Source organism: Melozone crissalis, unplaced genomic scaffold (genome assembly GCF_028551555.1).
Source record: "Melozone crissalis strain CALT ecotype California unplaced genomic scaffold, PUWL_Pcris_2 ptg000018l_1, whole genome shotgun sequence".
Classification (NCBI taxonomy): domain Eukaryota; kingdom Metazoa; phylum Chordata; class Aves; order Passeriformes; family Passerellidae; genus Melozone; species Melozone crissalis.
This window is the reverse complement of record NW_026535796.1, coordinates 33,751,492-33,763,464: the sequence shown is the minus strand read 5'-3', so window position 1 is coordinate 33,763,464 and position 11,973 is coordinate 33,751,492. Positions and strand designations below refer to the sequence as shown.

Sequence of the window (11,973 nt, the reverse complement as noted above, 5' to 3'; positions counted from 1 at the left end):
CTTGACATCCCCAGGAGGTCTGTGGTCCGGGAGGCACTGCAGGTCAGAGCCCCTGCCTGCTGGCATTGCCATGGGAACTGAAATAAGTGGGGCAGCTGCTTCCTTGGGCCAAACTCCGCATGCACCTTTGTCCTGAAAAGCCTGTGTTCCTTCTGGGCTGGGAAAGGTGTCTTGCTGGGCCTGGATCTGGTTTCTGCCAGCTGTGCTGAGGAGAAGCACAGTCCCAGTGGAAGGGCTGGTGGCAGCAGTGGGCTACAAAGAGGGGCACCAGTTCTCTGGGGTGGGAAGGACAGCCAGCCCGAGGTGCAGGCTGACAGGGGGAGGCAGGGCACAAGGTGCTGATACCAAATCACTCAGTTACACATGGTGCCTGTGAACTCAGACACGAGGTCTGTGCTCACAGCCTATTTTTCTTCTCCCCAGGTCCCCAAACTTGCTCTCACATGGGATTTTAGCTCCCCTGTTACCTCTTGGTGATTTGTGTAGCCTAAAGCTTTTGTCAGTGATGTTCATACCCTGCATAGCTCCCACAGATCCAGCCAAACCTGCAGGGAAGCAGAGCCTGACTGAGAGCAACCTGCCATAGGAGCAGCTGCCTTTGCTGACAGCGGGCAGCAAGGTTGGCATGACTCACGCCAGGGGCCATATGGGTCCCATCTCCTTGTGGAACAAGAAACCAAAGTGGCATTGAGAGGGATCCCCAGAGACAGCACTTCTCCTGCCACCTGGGGTGGCCCTGGCCATGCTCTGTGCCCAGCCAGGAGCATCCAGCATCCCAATGTCCCTTACAGTGGGCATAAGGCTGGCTAGTGCTGTTGCTTCATTTTCATCTGCTCCCAGATTGCACTCCTGGCTGGGGAAGAACTTTCCTGCCCTGTAGCCCTGCCTGCCTTCCTTCCTCCTGATCCTCTGCAGCAGGAGCTGCCCAGAGAGCAGCCCAGCTTGCGCTGCCTCAAAGCAGGCAGTTCCGACCTGATGCTGTTGATGCAGGGATGTGCCCCAGAAATATCAGGAGCTCCCCAGCTCCTTCAGTCCTGCCGCCCTCCAGGAGCTTCCCCTGGCTCAGGGGTGCAGGGGCCTGGCTGTGGCAGGGAGAAGGAGAGGGTCTCTCCCTCCTGCCTTCCTCAGGTGCCACCTCTGCTGTCAGGGCCTGCCAGCCTGGAGACAAAGCAGAAGGCCCCTGGGCTCTTGGCACTGCCTTGGCTTGAGCTGTGCAGCTCTTCCTAGCCTGCTCAGAGGGGCTGAAATGGGGAAAGTGAGAGGGTGGGAAGGCAGAGGCACAGCCTGAAAATGCAGGCCAGAGCTGAGCACAGGGGTAATCACCATCATCAGAGAACACTGTCCCTGCTTTTGTCTTTAGCTCCAAACTCCTCTGGGGGAGGTAGGAGAACCATGAATGCCATCCCTTTAATCATGTTATGGACTGCTGTGCCTGGCATGGCCCCTGTCTGGGTGGGAAGCGGATGCTTCCCCATCTCAAGCTCCTTCCATTTCTCAGAAGATTATGACCTGATGTGGTGTGGTAAGAAAGAAGACTTTGCTCATCTTCTCTGCAGATGACCTGCATTTATCTCTTTGTTAGACTCCCAGTCATCATTATTCTTACTTCCTGTAAGAGTGTGGGTCCTTGCTTAAGGCTCTGTGCCACCTCCATGTAGTCACCACCTGACAGTAGTCAGCATGGCAGCTCGTGAGGGAGACTCGTGGAGCTGTGATGTCACCAGAGATTTGGATTCCCAGCCTGTGAAGTCATAGCTGGGAAATTGGGTACTCAGCCTAATCCCAATGATTACCCAATGGGACTGTAAAGTGTCAATGCATTAGTCTCCTGCATGATGACTATTTAAGCTCCAACACATGCCACCTAATAATTGCCACTTTTTTCAGTTCCCTAAGATTCACTTATTAATAAGCTATTAAACATCCCCTTTAAATCATTGCATTGTAATGAGCTGAGATCACAGCTCACACAGTGATTGCAGTGCCCAAACTGGTAGGAAAGCACCTAAAATCCTGTGATGGGTGTGAGCCCACAATCTCAGGATGACAGAGTAATCAAACTAATATGCAGATATAACATCACTCCCACCAATCATTCTTATTTCAGGATCTACCATCATCAGTTTTACTCTGCAATGCAAAGCTGAAGAGCTTGAAGTCCAAGGTCCCCATGCCCTGGGCAGCCACAATGAGGTTCTTAGGGAAGGAACAGCAACCCGAAAGAAACTAATTGCTTTTTAGGAAGATTGCTTTGGAATCAGAAGTAGGAATGAAGCCACTTTAATCACAAACACTGTAGAGTTCAAAGTTTGATTCAGGTTTGTTTTTTCTGATCTCTTTGTTGTTAAGAAGTTCAGCATGGGAGGAATTTCTCAGGAAGAGCTTCTTCATCACAATCTGGGCATTGCCTGGTTTCTTCTGTCCTCACTGCTGGATCAGCTGGTTTGCATCTCTTATATTTTCTACAGGTTGTGGTTTTGTTCAGAGGTGCTGCCTGTGCAGTTGTACCAGACACCAGGAAGGGAGACTTTTCCCTTAGGAGAGCACCTCAGGCTCTCTGCATCCCCTCAAGCTGCAGTTCCTGCTTCCCTGTTCCCTTCCAGTCCGTGACATCTGATGTTCAATAGCTGCCACAGGAACAGCCTCCTGGCATTGAGACCCCAGGGAAAAGGGGAAAAGAAGGTTACGGTCATTCACTATCAGGGCCCTTTCCACTGTTTTCAGCAGTGCCCTGGCCTCCCAAGAAGAGGGTCACAACCCATAAAAATGGGAAGATGTTCTGCTTCCTTCTTCCCTTTCCCTTTCCCTTTCCCTTTCCCTTTCCCTTTCCCTTTCCTTCCTCAGTGAGGACAGCTGACAAATGAGTGGAGCAGCTGAAGTGCCCCATCTGGCTGATGTCCTGAGCAGGCTTGTTCTACAGGGAACATGTGATGGGATGGATTTCCTGGTCAGGGCAGCCTCTGTGCTCTTAGGGCATGATCAGGCTTTCCTGATTTTCAGGCCCTGCTCACTGCCACGTGCAGTTCCAGCCACAGGTATTGAAGAAGCAGAGAGGCCAGACCAGCCTCTTGGGAAGAGGGAAGATTGCAGTCAGATCATTTCAAACAGGCCTTCATTAATTATAAATGAACAGACCCCCTTGAGCTGCTGTAGCTCTGCATGAGTCACATTCGAACTGAGCATTCTTTTTTTCCTCCAGAGGAGTTGCCAAACGGGCTCTAAACAGTGTGATGGATAAATAAGGAACCAGCTGTGCTCCGCAGCCAGCCCAACCAGGGCATTTCTACAGCAGTAGCCCACAGCAATCTCCTCTCTGCCTCACTCTGCACTCCCATCCCTTGGGGTTTGCCACCTGATCATTCTCTCCAGGTTTCATTTTCCTGGTGGCATGTCTTTGTGTTCTTTTGTAACCTGTTTCTCAGCACGTGGTCTCAGCCCTTGGCAATGCATGGACACTTGCTTAGACAGCAGCATGAGCAGCACATCCAGGTGTAGGACACCAGCTGCCTGGTCTGGGCCTCCATCTCAGAGATTGCCCTCCTGAGATGAAAGCAGAAGGAACAATAAAACCAGCAAGTCTTGGCTTTAGACGAGGAACTGGAATTTCTCTTCTGTTTTCTGACAACAAACCACTGCTCACACAGCTCTCAGCTGCCTGCTGGCGGCCTCCTCCCAGGGAGAAGCCAAGATGTGCCCAAGGCTCTGAGGGATGCACCAGGAGTGCGTGGAGGTGGCTGAAGGGCCGGGCTGTGTGTCTGGCTGTGGTGCCTTGTCTGTTGGGTGGGGATGTCTACTTCCCTGGGTGCCCAGAAATATGGGTGTGCTGGGCTGTGTGTGTCTCATGGCAAAGGCAATGGGTGCAAGTGCTGTCCATGGAGGGTGTGCTGGCTGTGTGTGCAAATTCAGAAGCTGCTTTTCCTGCCTCTCTGATACCCATGGTTACACAGATCCTCTCCAGAGATCTCTCTATATTGCTGCCTTGAAATTGTTTCTCTATCCAGCTCCCCACAGCTGCCATGTTCTCCCTCCTGGTGTGAGATGGCTTTCTTCAGAGAATCTGTGCGTTCTGCCTCTACAAGGCTGGCTCCACACCCCCATTTTTAAGCCAGTGAGCCTGGCCAACCTTCCCCTGCCCTTGAGCCCTGAGCAATGGGAGCACTCCTTCTTCCTCTGTGGGAGCTGCAGGCGGCTTCTGAATCCATGGAATGTGTCCCATCTGCAGTGTGTTACGGGTGTGCTCTCAGCAGAGGAAGAGGCACATGTGGGCTGTGAACCCTTCTGAAGAGGAAGAAAAGGGGCTAATTAATCGAAGGGATACAGTGCCAGGAGCCACATCTGGGGGCCAACTGGCCCTGGAAGCATGGCTCCCAGGTGTTAGCACCCCCAGGGAATTGTGCAGAGCTGCTGTGGACCCAATGGCATCTCATGGGTGGGGTAATGGAGGTGTGAGGGGGCCTAGCACAGAGGGGCCCCCATCAGCACAGTCTGGAATAGTCCCTTCTCCCTGTCCTTTGAGAGGGCTCAAGATGATGTGACATGCGTGTCCCTCCGGGTCACAGCCTGCTGTCACCTCTGGCCCTGTGGCTTTGATCCTCAGCTGCCCAAGAGCCCCACCCAGCCTGCCACAGACCGAGCAGGTGAGAAGTGTCATCAATGTCATCAATGCAGGCCACACATGCTCCTCTTCTCTGCAGGGTCTGATGAGCCCTTGCTTTCTGAACTGGCTGCCTCATTCAGCTCAGGGCCCTGGTCCTGGAAAGCATGGGCTTGTAGGGGTGCTGCAACTGTGTCTGCCCTCAGACCCTCCCCTGGTGCCATTTCTGTCACCTGGAAGGTCACATGGTGAATTAAGGGAATGAAGGCAGCCAAAAGCACTTTGAACTGCCCGTCAGAAAGTCATGTCCCCAGAGGTGCCCTGTGCTCCCTGCTGCTGGGGGCTGGGCTGTCACATCCTGCTTGCCAGCTTATTGCCCCATCCTCACTCTGCTGCTGCTGATTTCTCTTCCCAAGTGCGGGCTTGACCTCAGAAGCAAGCAGCCCAACCATGCACACTTTGCCTGGGTGAGTTCCTGAGCAATGAGGTATTTCATGTTTGACTGCTGAGCCCCCACTGTGCCGCATGCTAAAGCCCAACCTGCACTGCACCCCTGTCCTTCCCCTTTTCTAATGGGTTTTGTTTTGCGAATGGCCAAATATCAGCCATCTGCAAATAACTCCTGTGCCATCAGCTCCTTGTGCCAGACAGCCTCAGGTGGGGGGACTGTGGGCACTGCCCTCAGCTGGCCTCTGCTCTGCTGCAGCACTCCCGTGGGATCAAATGGCAGCAGCACATCCCTGAAAAGCTGAGGAGTGTTTGCCTGTGAGAGGCAGCAAGGAGCTCAGTGTCCAGCTCCAGGGGGTCCCTGTAAACACGGAGCTAAGCTGATTTGAGGAGGGATGCCAGCTCCCTGGGCCAGGCTCCACCGCAGCCAGGGGCAGCTGCAAGAGGTGCCAGGGGGCTGTTGATGGCTCTCTTTGCACATGTCATTGCTCAGCCCCATCAGGGGGCGCAAGCCCCTGGAACCCCCTACCACTGGTGCCCCAAGTGCAGACTCCTGTGCACATGTTGTTCCCTGGGGATGCTGAAGTCTTCTTCTCTGGGGTGACCTCTGGGAAGCAGGAATCCACTTGTGCCCCCTGTTCTGGGGTCTCCTGTTCTGACTTTGAGCCTACCCTGGCTCTTGGCTGCTTTGTTTATGGCTTTGTTTATGGCTTTGTTTATGGTATTGATAATTTTCTCATGTCAGGTTTAGGCACAAGCATTCTTTCCACTGCTGCATAAGAAAGTAATTAGGTGAGGATGGAAAGGACATTCTTCTTCCTCAGAACAAAGAAACAAGCCACGGCTGTTCGTGGGCATCGCTTATGACATCCACTGCCATGCAAACCCCTGCCCAAGTGACTGTCCCTGCCCTGACAGGACAGGGAGGTAAACTGATTGCATCCCAGATGCCAAAACACCCTCTGAAATTTCTGCCTGCCCTTCAGCTGCCAGCACCAAGGTAAAGCCTGAACCCACTCTGCCCATTATTCTGGTCACACTTGCTCACCTGTGGTTGCCTCCCATCTCCCCCGCTTGCCATCCCTGGCCAGAAGGAATGTGCTGAGGTCCCGCTCCACGCCAGAGCCAGCATGCTTTCAGGGGGATTCACTCCCTGTGCTTTTGCTCCTTTCCCAGCTCCTCTGCACGCTGGAGGGTAGGCAGCAGTGCTCCTATCCCAAGAAGGAGGTGGCTGTGGTGTGAGAGAGTGTAAAAGGCAAGGGGCAATGAGAAGAGAGATGGAACCGCTGGTTTCAAATAGGAGAGGCTTTAGGAGCACAACTGCTGGAGGCTGGAGAGACAGAACTGAGTGAGCTGGACAGACCCCTCTGCCACAAAGCTGTTGGAAAGCAGACAGCTTGGTGAGGACCAGGGAGGGCAGCACCTCTAGTAGGAGGCTGAAGGGAGAGGAGCATCACTGGGATGGGGCTGTAATGGGCTGGGGGAGCAGTGGGCACAGAAGAGGAGCCAGCAGTCCTATGTTGCGGTCACCCCATAGATCAAAAGGAACAAAAGAAATCAGATAAAATCATGGACTGATATGACAATTTGCCTTTTAAACCCAGTGGCTGAGCTGCAGCAGCTGGCTGAAGGAGCCCCTACCCTGCACGCTGCTGGAAGATGTAAAGATGCCCCTGAAGGATCGCTCTGCACACACAGAGTTCCTTGTGCTCTCCTGCAGACATCCAGGTGTTGCACTCAGGGCCACCACAGGACCCACTGCAGGCACATAATCCAGTGTATCTCCTTCCTGTGAGCATTTCCAGTGCCCTAGCATGTCTCTTTGCATGTCGAGATACATCAAAAGGCCTTTAGTCACCCACTACGGTAACCAGTGCTTCTGTGGGTTGGAATGAGCCCACCCCAAATAAAGGACAGTGTCTGCACTCCAGTGGGAGGATTTGCTCCTTGCCCAAGATGGCCAAGAGCTGCAGAATCTGTAGAGATGTGGCAGAGCACGAGGTTAAACTGATGTGTGTGGCTGAAAGGGGATTTGTGCCCCTGTTCTCCCTCCTCCTACTGTTCTCTCAGTCTTCCTCAGCACATATAAAGCAAAGCAGTCATTTTAAGTCCTCCCTCAACCTCTTGGTACTCAAGCAGAGGCAGACAGAGGGGGAAGGATGGGCATCTGCTCTAAGCTCCTGGAATATGTCTCCAGAAAGATCTCTCAGGTTGAAGGACCTGGAGCTTCTGAGTAGGTCTTTTTCTAGCCTGAACTTATACAAGGAAGATTACAAAACCCTGAATGGGGTTGAGAGGATCCAAGAGCTCTGGAGCCAGCGTGGGATAGCCAACAAGGCTCTTCCCATTGCCGTGCCTTTCTCCTGGTAGATGCGATCCGGAGCAGCGAGAGGGCCAGCAGTGCTGATGCAGCTCCAGAAGTGCCCAGATGCTGAGGGGCAGCGGTGTGTTCTTCTGGCATCCATGTGTTCTGCTCCGTGCCCTCAAAGCCGGGGTCGCTCCCCCTTTCCCGAGCGCTCCCAGCTGCGGCGGTCGCTGCGGGCCGGGCGGCGGGGCGGGCTGCGGGGGCTGCACACCGACTGCCGGGCCGGCCGCGGCCGGGGCTCCCTGGCCAGGCAGGGGTTAAGGCTTCTCTGTTGTAGTTTGTTTCCCTTTGCCAAAGTGGGTGTTGCTGGAATGTCTCCTCTCCCAAGAAGGGGGGCCGAGCCGTGTCCTCTGGAGAGGGGGGATGTCAGCATCAAAAAGACACAAAGGGGGAGGTTTCCAAAAATAAAACCCTCCATCCCCTCCAGGCGCTGCCAGTGCCAGAGGCAGGCGCGAAGGTGCTTGGAGCTGCCTGCGGAGCGCGGGATCTCGCTGGCAGCCCGGAGAGCGGGGCCGGCCGCCCTTCTCCTCTTCCTCCTCCTGCGGGGGCCGCCCAGCAGCCCTCTCCCCGGCTCGGCACCGCTCTCTGCGCCCCCGGCCCCGGTGGGCGGCAGGTCCCGTCGGAGTCCCGGAACGGGATGGGGCGGTGAGCGGGGGCGGAGAGCCGGCGGTCCCCGCTGCCCCGCGCCCGCCGGGGATGCCAGCCGGGCTCTGAGCGCTCCGCGCCGCCCGTCTCCCCTCGCCACCGGCTGACACCATGCGGGGCGCTGCCGCCAGCCTCCTCCCGCTCACCTTCGCCGTCCTCCTGGGCTTTGCCCGCTGCCGGCCGGACTCGGCGGCCCGGCTGGAGCCGGGGGCCGGGGGCGCGGCGCGGCTGCGGAGCCGCGGGGCTGCCCTGGGGGCGGCGGGCACGGCCGACGGCCTGTCCCCAGCGTCCCGGTCCCCTCCGCCGTCACGGCCCCTCCCCGCAGCCCTCCACGTGGATCGCGGCTTCGCGGCCGCCGCGGGGAGCCCGAGCGGTGCCGACGGCCGCAGGCAGCGTCCCGACCGCGGGCTGCCCGCGCCCCGGGGCCAGGCGGGAGATGCCGGGCTCGGTCCCGGCGCGGGGCAGAGGAACCGGCAGGACTCCTCCCGCCAGCGGCAGGGCGGCGGGCTGAAGGCGCGAGTGGTGCCCCGGGCGAAGGAGCCAAGCGGCAGAGGGAGGATGGCGGGGTAAGTGCTGCGGCCGCGGGGATCCTGCCGGGGGCGCGCAGCGTGAGCTCCGGTGGTCCCGGCGCTGGGAGCCCCGGACGGAGGGGCAGGGTCCCATCCCGAGCCCCGTGTGCATCCCCTCTTCCATCCCACGGGGCTCCCGGCGCTGCCACGTCCCCCGCGGGATGGCGAGCAGTGTTCCCCGGGACCGGGTCCGGAGCGGCGCAGGGGACCCCGCCGGATGCTCGCTGTCCTGCGGCGCCTCTGTCCCGCACCGCGGCCGCGCCGCTGCAGCCACTCGTGGTGCCTGTGCGTGTGTCGGTGTGCACGCAGGCGGGGCGCGTTCCCGAGTGTGCGTGGGCCGCCGTCTGCCGGGCGAGGGGCTGCGTGCTTCAGGCGTGGTGGGATGCGGTGCCCTGTGGCGGGTCGGGGCCCCGGGCGGCAGAGAGCTGCTGTCTCCGCTGCCCTCCGGAGCCGCCCTGGGAGGCTGCAGCGTGGGGGACTCCCGAGGGGGATCCAGTATGATTGAGGTGTGGAGCAGCTGGAGGGGCTTGCTTGGCTCTGCGGGACGGAGGGTGTCTGCTGCCGCCCTTGCTGCAGGTACCTGGCCTCTTGGCTCCTTCCTCCCGTAATGGGCCCCTTGTAAGCACTCCGCGCTGCAGCTTCCCATGGCTTGAGTTGGCTCAGCCGAAGGAGGCTTCCTATGACTTGCCTGGCAGGGCTGCTTCCAGCTCCAGCCTCTGGCTGCAGCCCTGAGGAGGTGGAGGGGATATCGTATGGCGGGGCCAGCTGCTCCATCGTGAGGGGAGCCTGCCGCCTGTGCAGGGCTGATGGGCTCCTCAGCCCGAGGCCCCTTCCTCGGCAGTTCCCCCACATCTCGTGGCTGATGCCCTTGGAAATCAGCTCCTTTGCCACTTGGGCAGGGCTGCCAAAACCATCGCGCAGGAGCTTGATCAGCCCGTGTGGCACTGTGTGTGTGTCTGCTCTCGTGTGGGCCTTGCTAGGGGGACTGTGGGAGCAGGCTCTGGGTTACAGCCCTCTGAAATGGGCAGAAATGTCTTCTAACATCTGGTGGAGAGCTTCACTAGAACACAAAAGGTCTGTCTCTGGGTTTTCTCTCTCCCTTACTCATCTCCTTGTAAAGTTTGGAGACAGAAATGTTTTCTGTGCCGCTCTGTGTGCTTTCCTTCAACACATCCACAGAAACACCAAGTTCACTCTACTTCTATTATGTTTGATACATAAAGTATCACTACTATAGGTTCTGAGCTTACCCAGCTCATTATCTTGGCTTGTCAGCCACCCAGAGAGGGAGTCTTGGGAAGATTCACTCCTGCTCAGTCAGGTTTGGACGTTTTTGGGCTCAGAAAGATTTTACCCTTTCTGCAGTTGGAATGTTGACAGTGTTGCTTTGGGATCATGTAGCAGTTTGGTTGAATTGGAGTCATCTGATACCCAGCATGTTTGTTTTCAGACTGCAGCTGCCTCTGGTGACAACAGCTGGCCTGTGCTGCTGTCAGGAGCGTGAGGGCAGCCCCAAGGTTCACACTGTGCTCGGAAGAGCCCTGAACCTTTTTGCAAGCAGCTCTCATCCCTTAATCCAGGGTGCAAACAGGGATGGCTGGTCCAGCACTTACACAGTTTACCTGTTATTATCAATATCTGAGAGTGCCACTGCCTCCAAGCTCAAAGCAAGGAAGAGCTGTGTCCTACGCTGTGCTTCTCATGCAGGCTCTGCTGCACTTTCTGCCTCTGCTCTGACCTGGAAGATCAAGGCTGGGGATACAAAGCTTTCTGCAGTCCCCAAGAGCCTGAGTTCTGCAAAGTGTCTCTAATGGCTTTCTGTCTGTTCTGGACTCCAAAGATCACTTTGAAGCTTCTCTATAACTCACTGTCTTTGGAGCTTAAGAGGAAGCCTAGCTGCAACAAGTGCCCATGAGTAACCACATGGTGCTGCTCCTCATGGAAAGCTAGCTGCTGCTGCCTCCAGCCACTCTGGGGGCCTCTGTCCTTCCACCTCACCCATCTTCTTACACCCCTTGCTGCCCCAGACACATTTTCATCCAAGAAACTCAGGGCCCCTAAAAAACTTCAGTTTGTGATGTTTCATTTTTTTGCCAGGTGAGATATTTTCTGTTCTGCTATTTACACCGAACTCCTGCAAGTCTCTGGTATGACAACCTTCATTTTCCCTTACTCAGGTAACTTTTCAGGCACACTAAACCCCAGTACTATTTATACAATTATTTTGGCTAAAAAGCACAACTCCTGCATGTGTTGCCTTTTCAGATTCCCCAGTGAGAGCTCTCTGCTGGTACCTTCAGGGGCCCTGCAGAGTTCTGTGGTTGAAAAATCCCCTTTTATTGGCACTCTATGTTTTTCTAGATAATTATTTTCTCACCTTGTCTGATAGCTGCATACCCAAGATTGAGTTTCTTTCCTGGGGACTCTTTGGATGCCATCCTGCTCAGTCTCTCTCTGACCTTTTTGCAGGTGAGACTTGTACGAACAATTTCATGAATGCATCCAGCTTCAAGACTTGCAAGAGCTGGGTTTTAGTGTTTTCCCCAGAAACACTCCCCTCCCCTCACTGTGAGGTGACTTTTGATATCCCCACAAACATCACAGAAAATTACTGACTTCTGACTCTGAGTGAACAAAACAATCCAGCCCTGAAAACATCACTGCCTTGCTCTGCTCAGCTTAACATCTCTGTTTCTCCAGCTCCCCTGACTAGAAGGATTTTCCTCTTGAGTGTTGTGGGGTAGGGTAGCTGTGACACATGCCAGATATGACTGTACTTGTGTGCTGGATGCATCCCGAATTTGGGGTGGCCAGTCCTGCTGCGAGGACACTGTGGGCATCTTCCTCTACATCAGTGTCCCCTGGCATGTGTCCCCTCTTGTTCTTCTGCCCCGAGGCTGGGAGGGTGGGTCACAGTGATGAGGAAGATGGGTGATGGGAGAGTAATCTGGGGAAGCCTCTACTTCTGGTACCTGCCTGGACACTTTCAAGGGGCATGTGAGGCTTCCCAGGTAGCAGGCAGAGAGTCCCAGACTCATTCTTTCCCCTCCCATTTTCTTTTGGGGCATTCTACACCCTGGTTCACGTTTTATTGCTGTTGTAGACACCATCTGTGGCTGTGTAATCCTGCTTTACCCAGGCTTTGTGGCATATAGGTTCTCACTGCAATGTGTTTACAGGATTGCTCAGGAGTGGAGGCAGTTAAGTGCTGGTGTGGACTTGGCAGAGGGTTTTCAGTGACTCATCGATGCCAACAGCCTTTTGCTAATGTTCTTCACTGGGGCTGACTGCAAATATTTCATATGCATTTGGATGAAGTTCGCTTTCCTGCAGTAGAAAGGCAGACCTGATGA

At 55.7% G+C, this 11,973-nt stretch overlaps 1 protein-coding gene across 1 annotated transcript in view; it reads left to right on the top strand.

Annotated features, from left to right (window-relative positions):
• Nucleotides 1-8,162: 8,162 nt before the first annotated feature.
• Nucleotides 8,163-11,973, top strand: part of LTBP2 (latent transforming growth factor beta binding protein 2) — a 71,150-nt gene continuing 67,339 nt past the window's right edge. The window contains exon 1 of the mRNA XM_054275182.1: nt 8,163-8,617. Within this exon, the coding sequence (XP_054131157.1) occupies nt 8,163-8,617 (455 nt within the window). The remainder of the gene's footprint in view (nt 8,618-11,973) is intronic.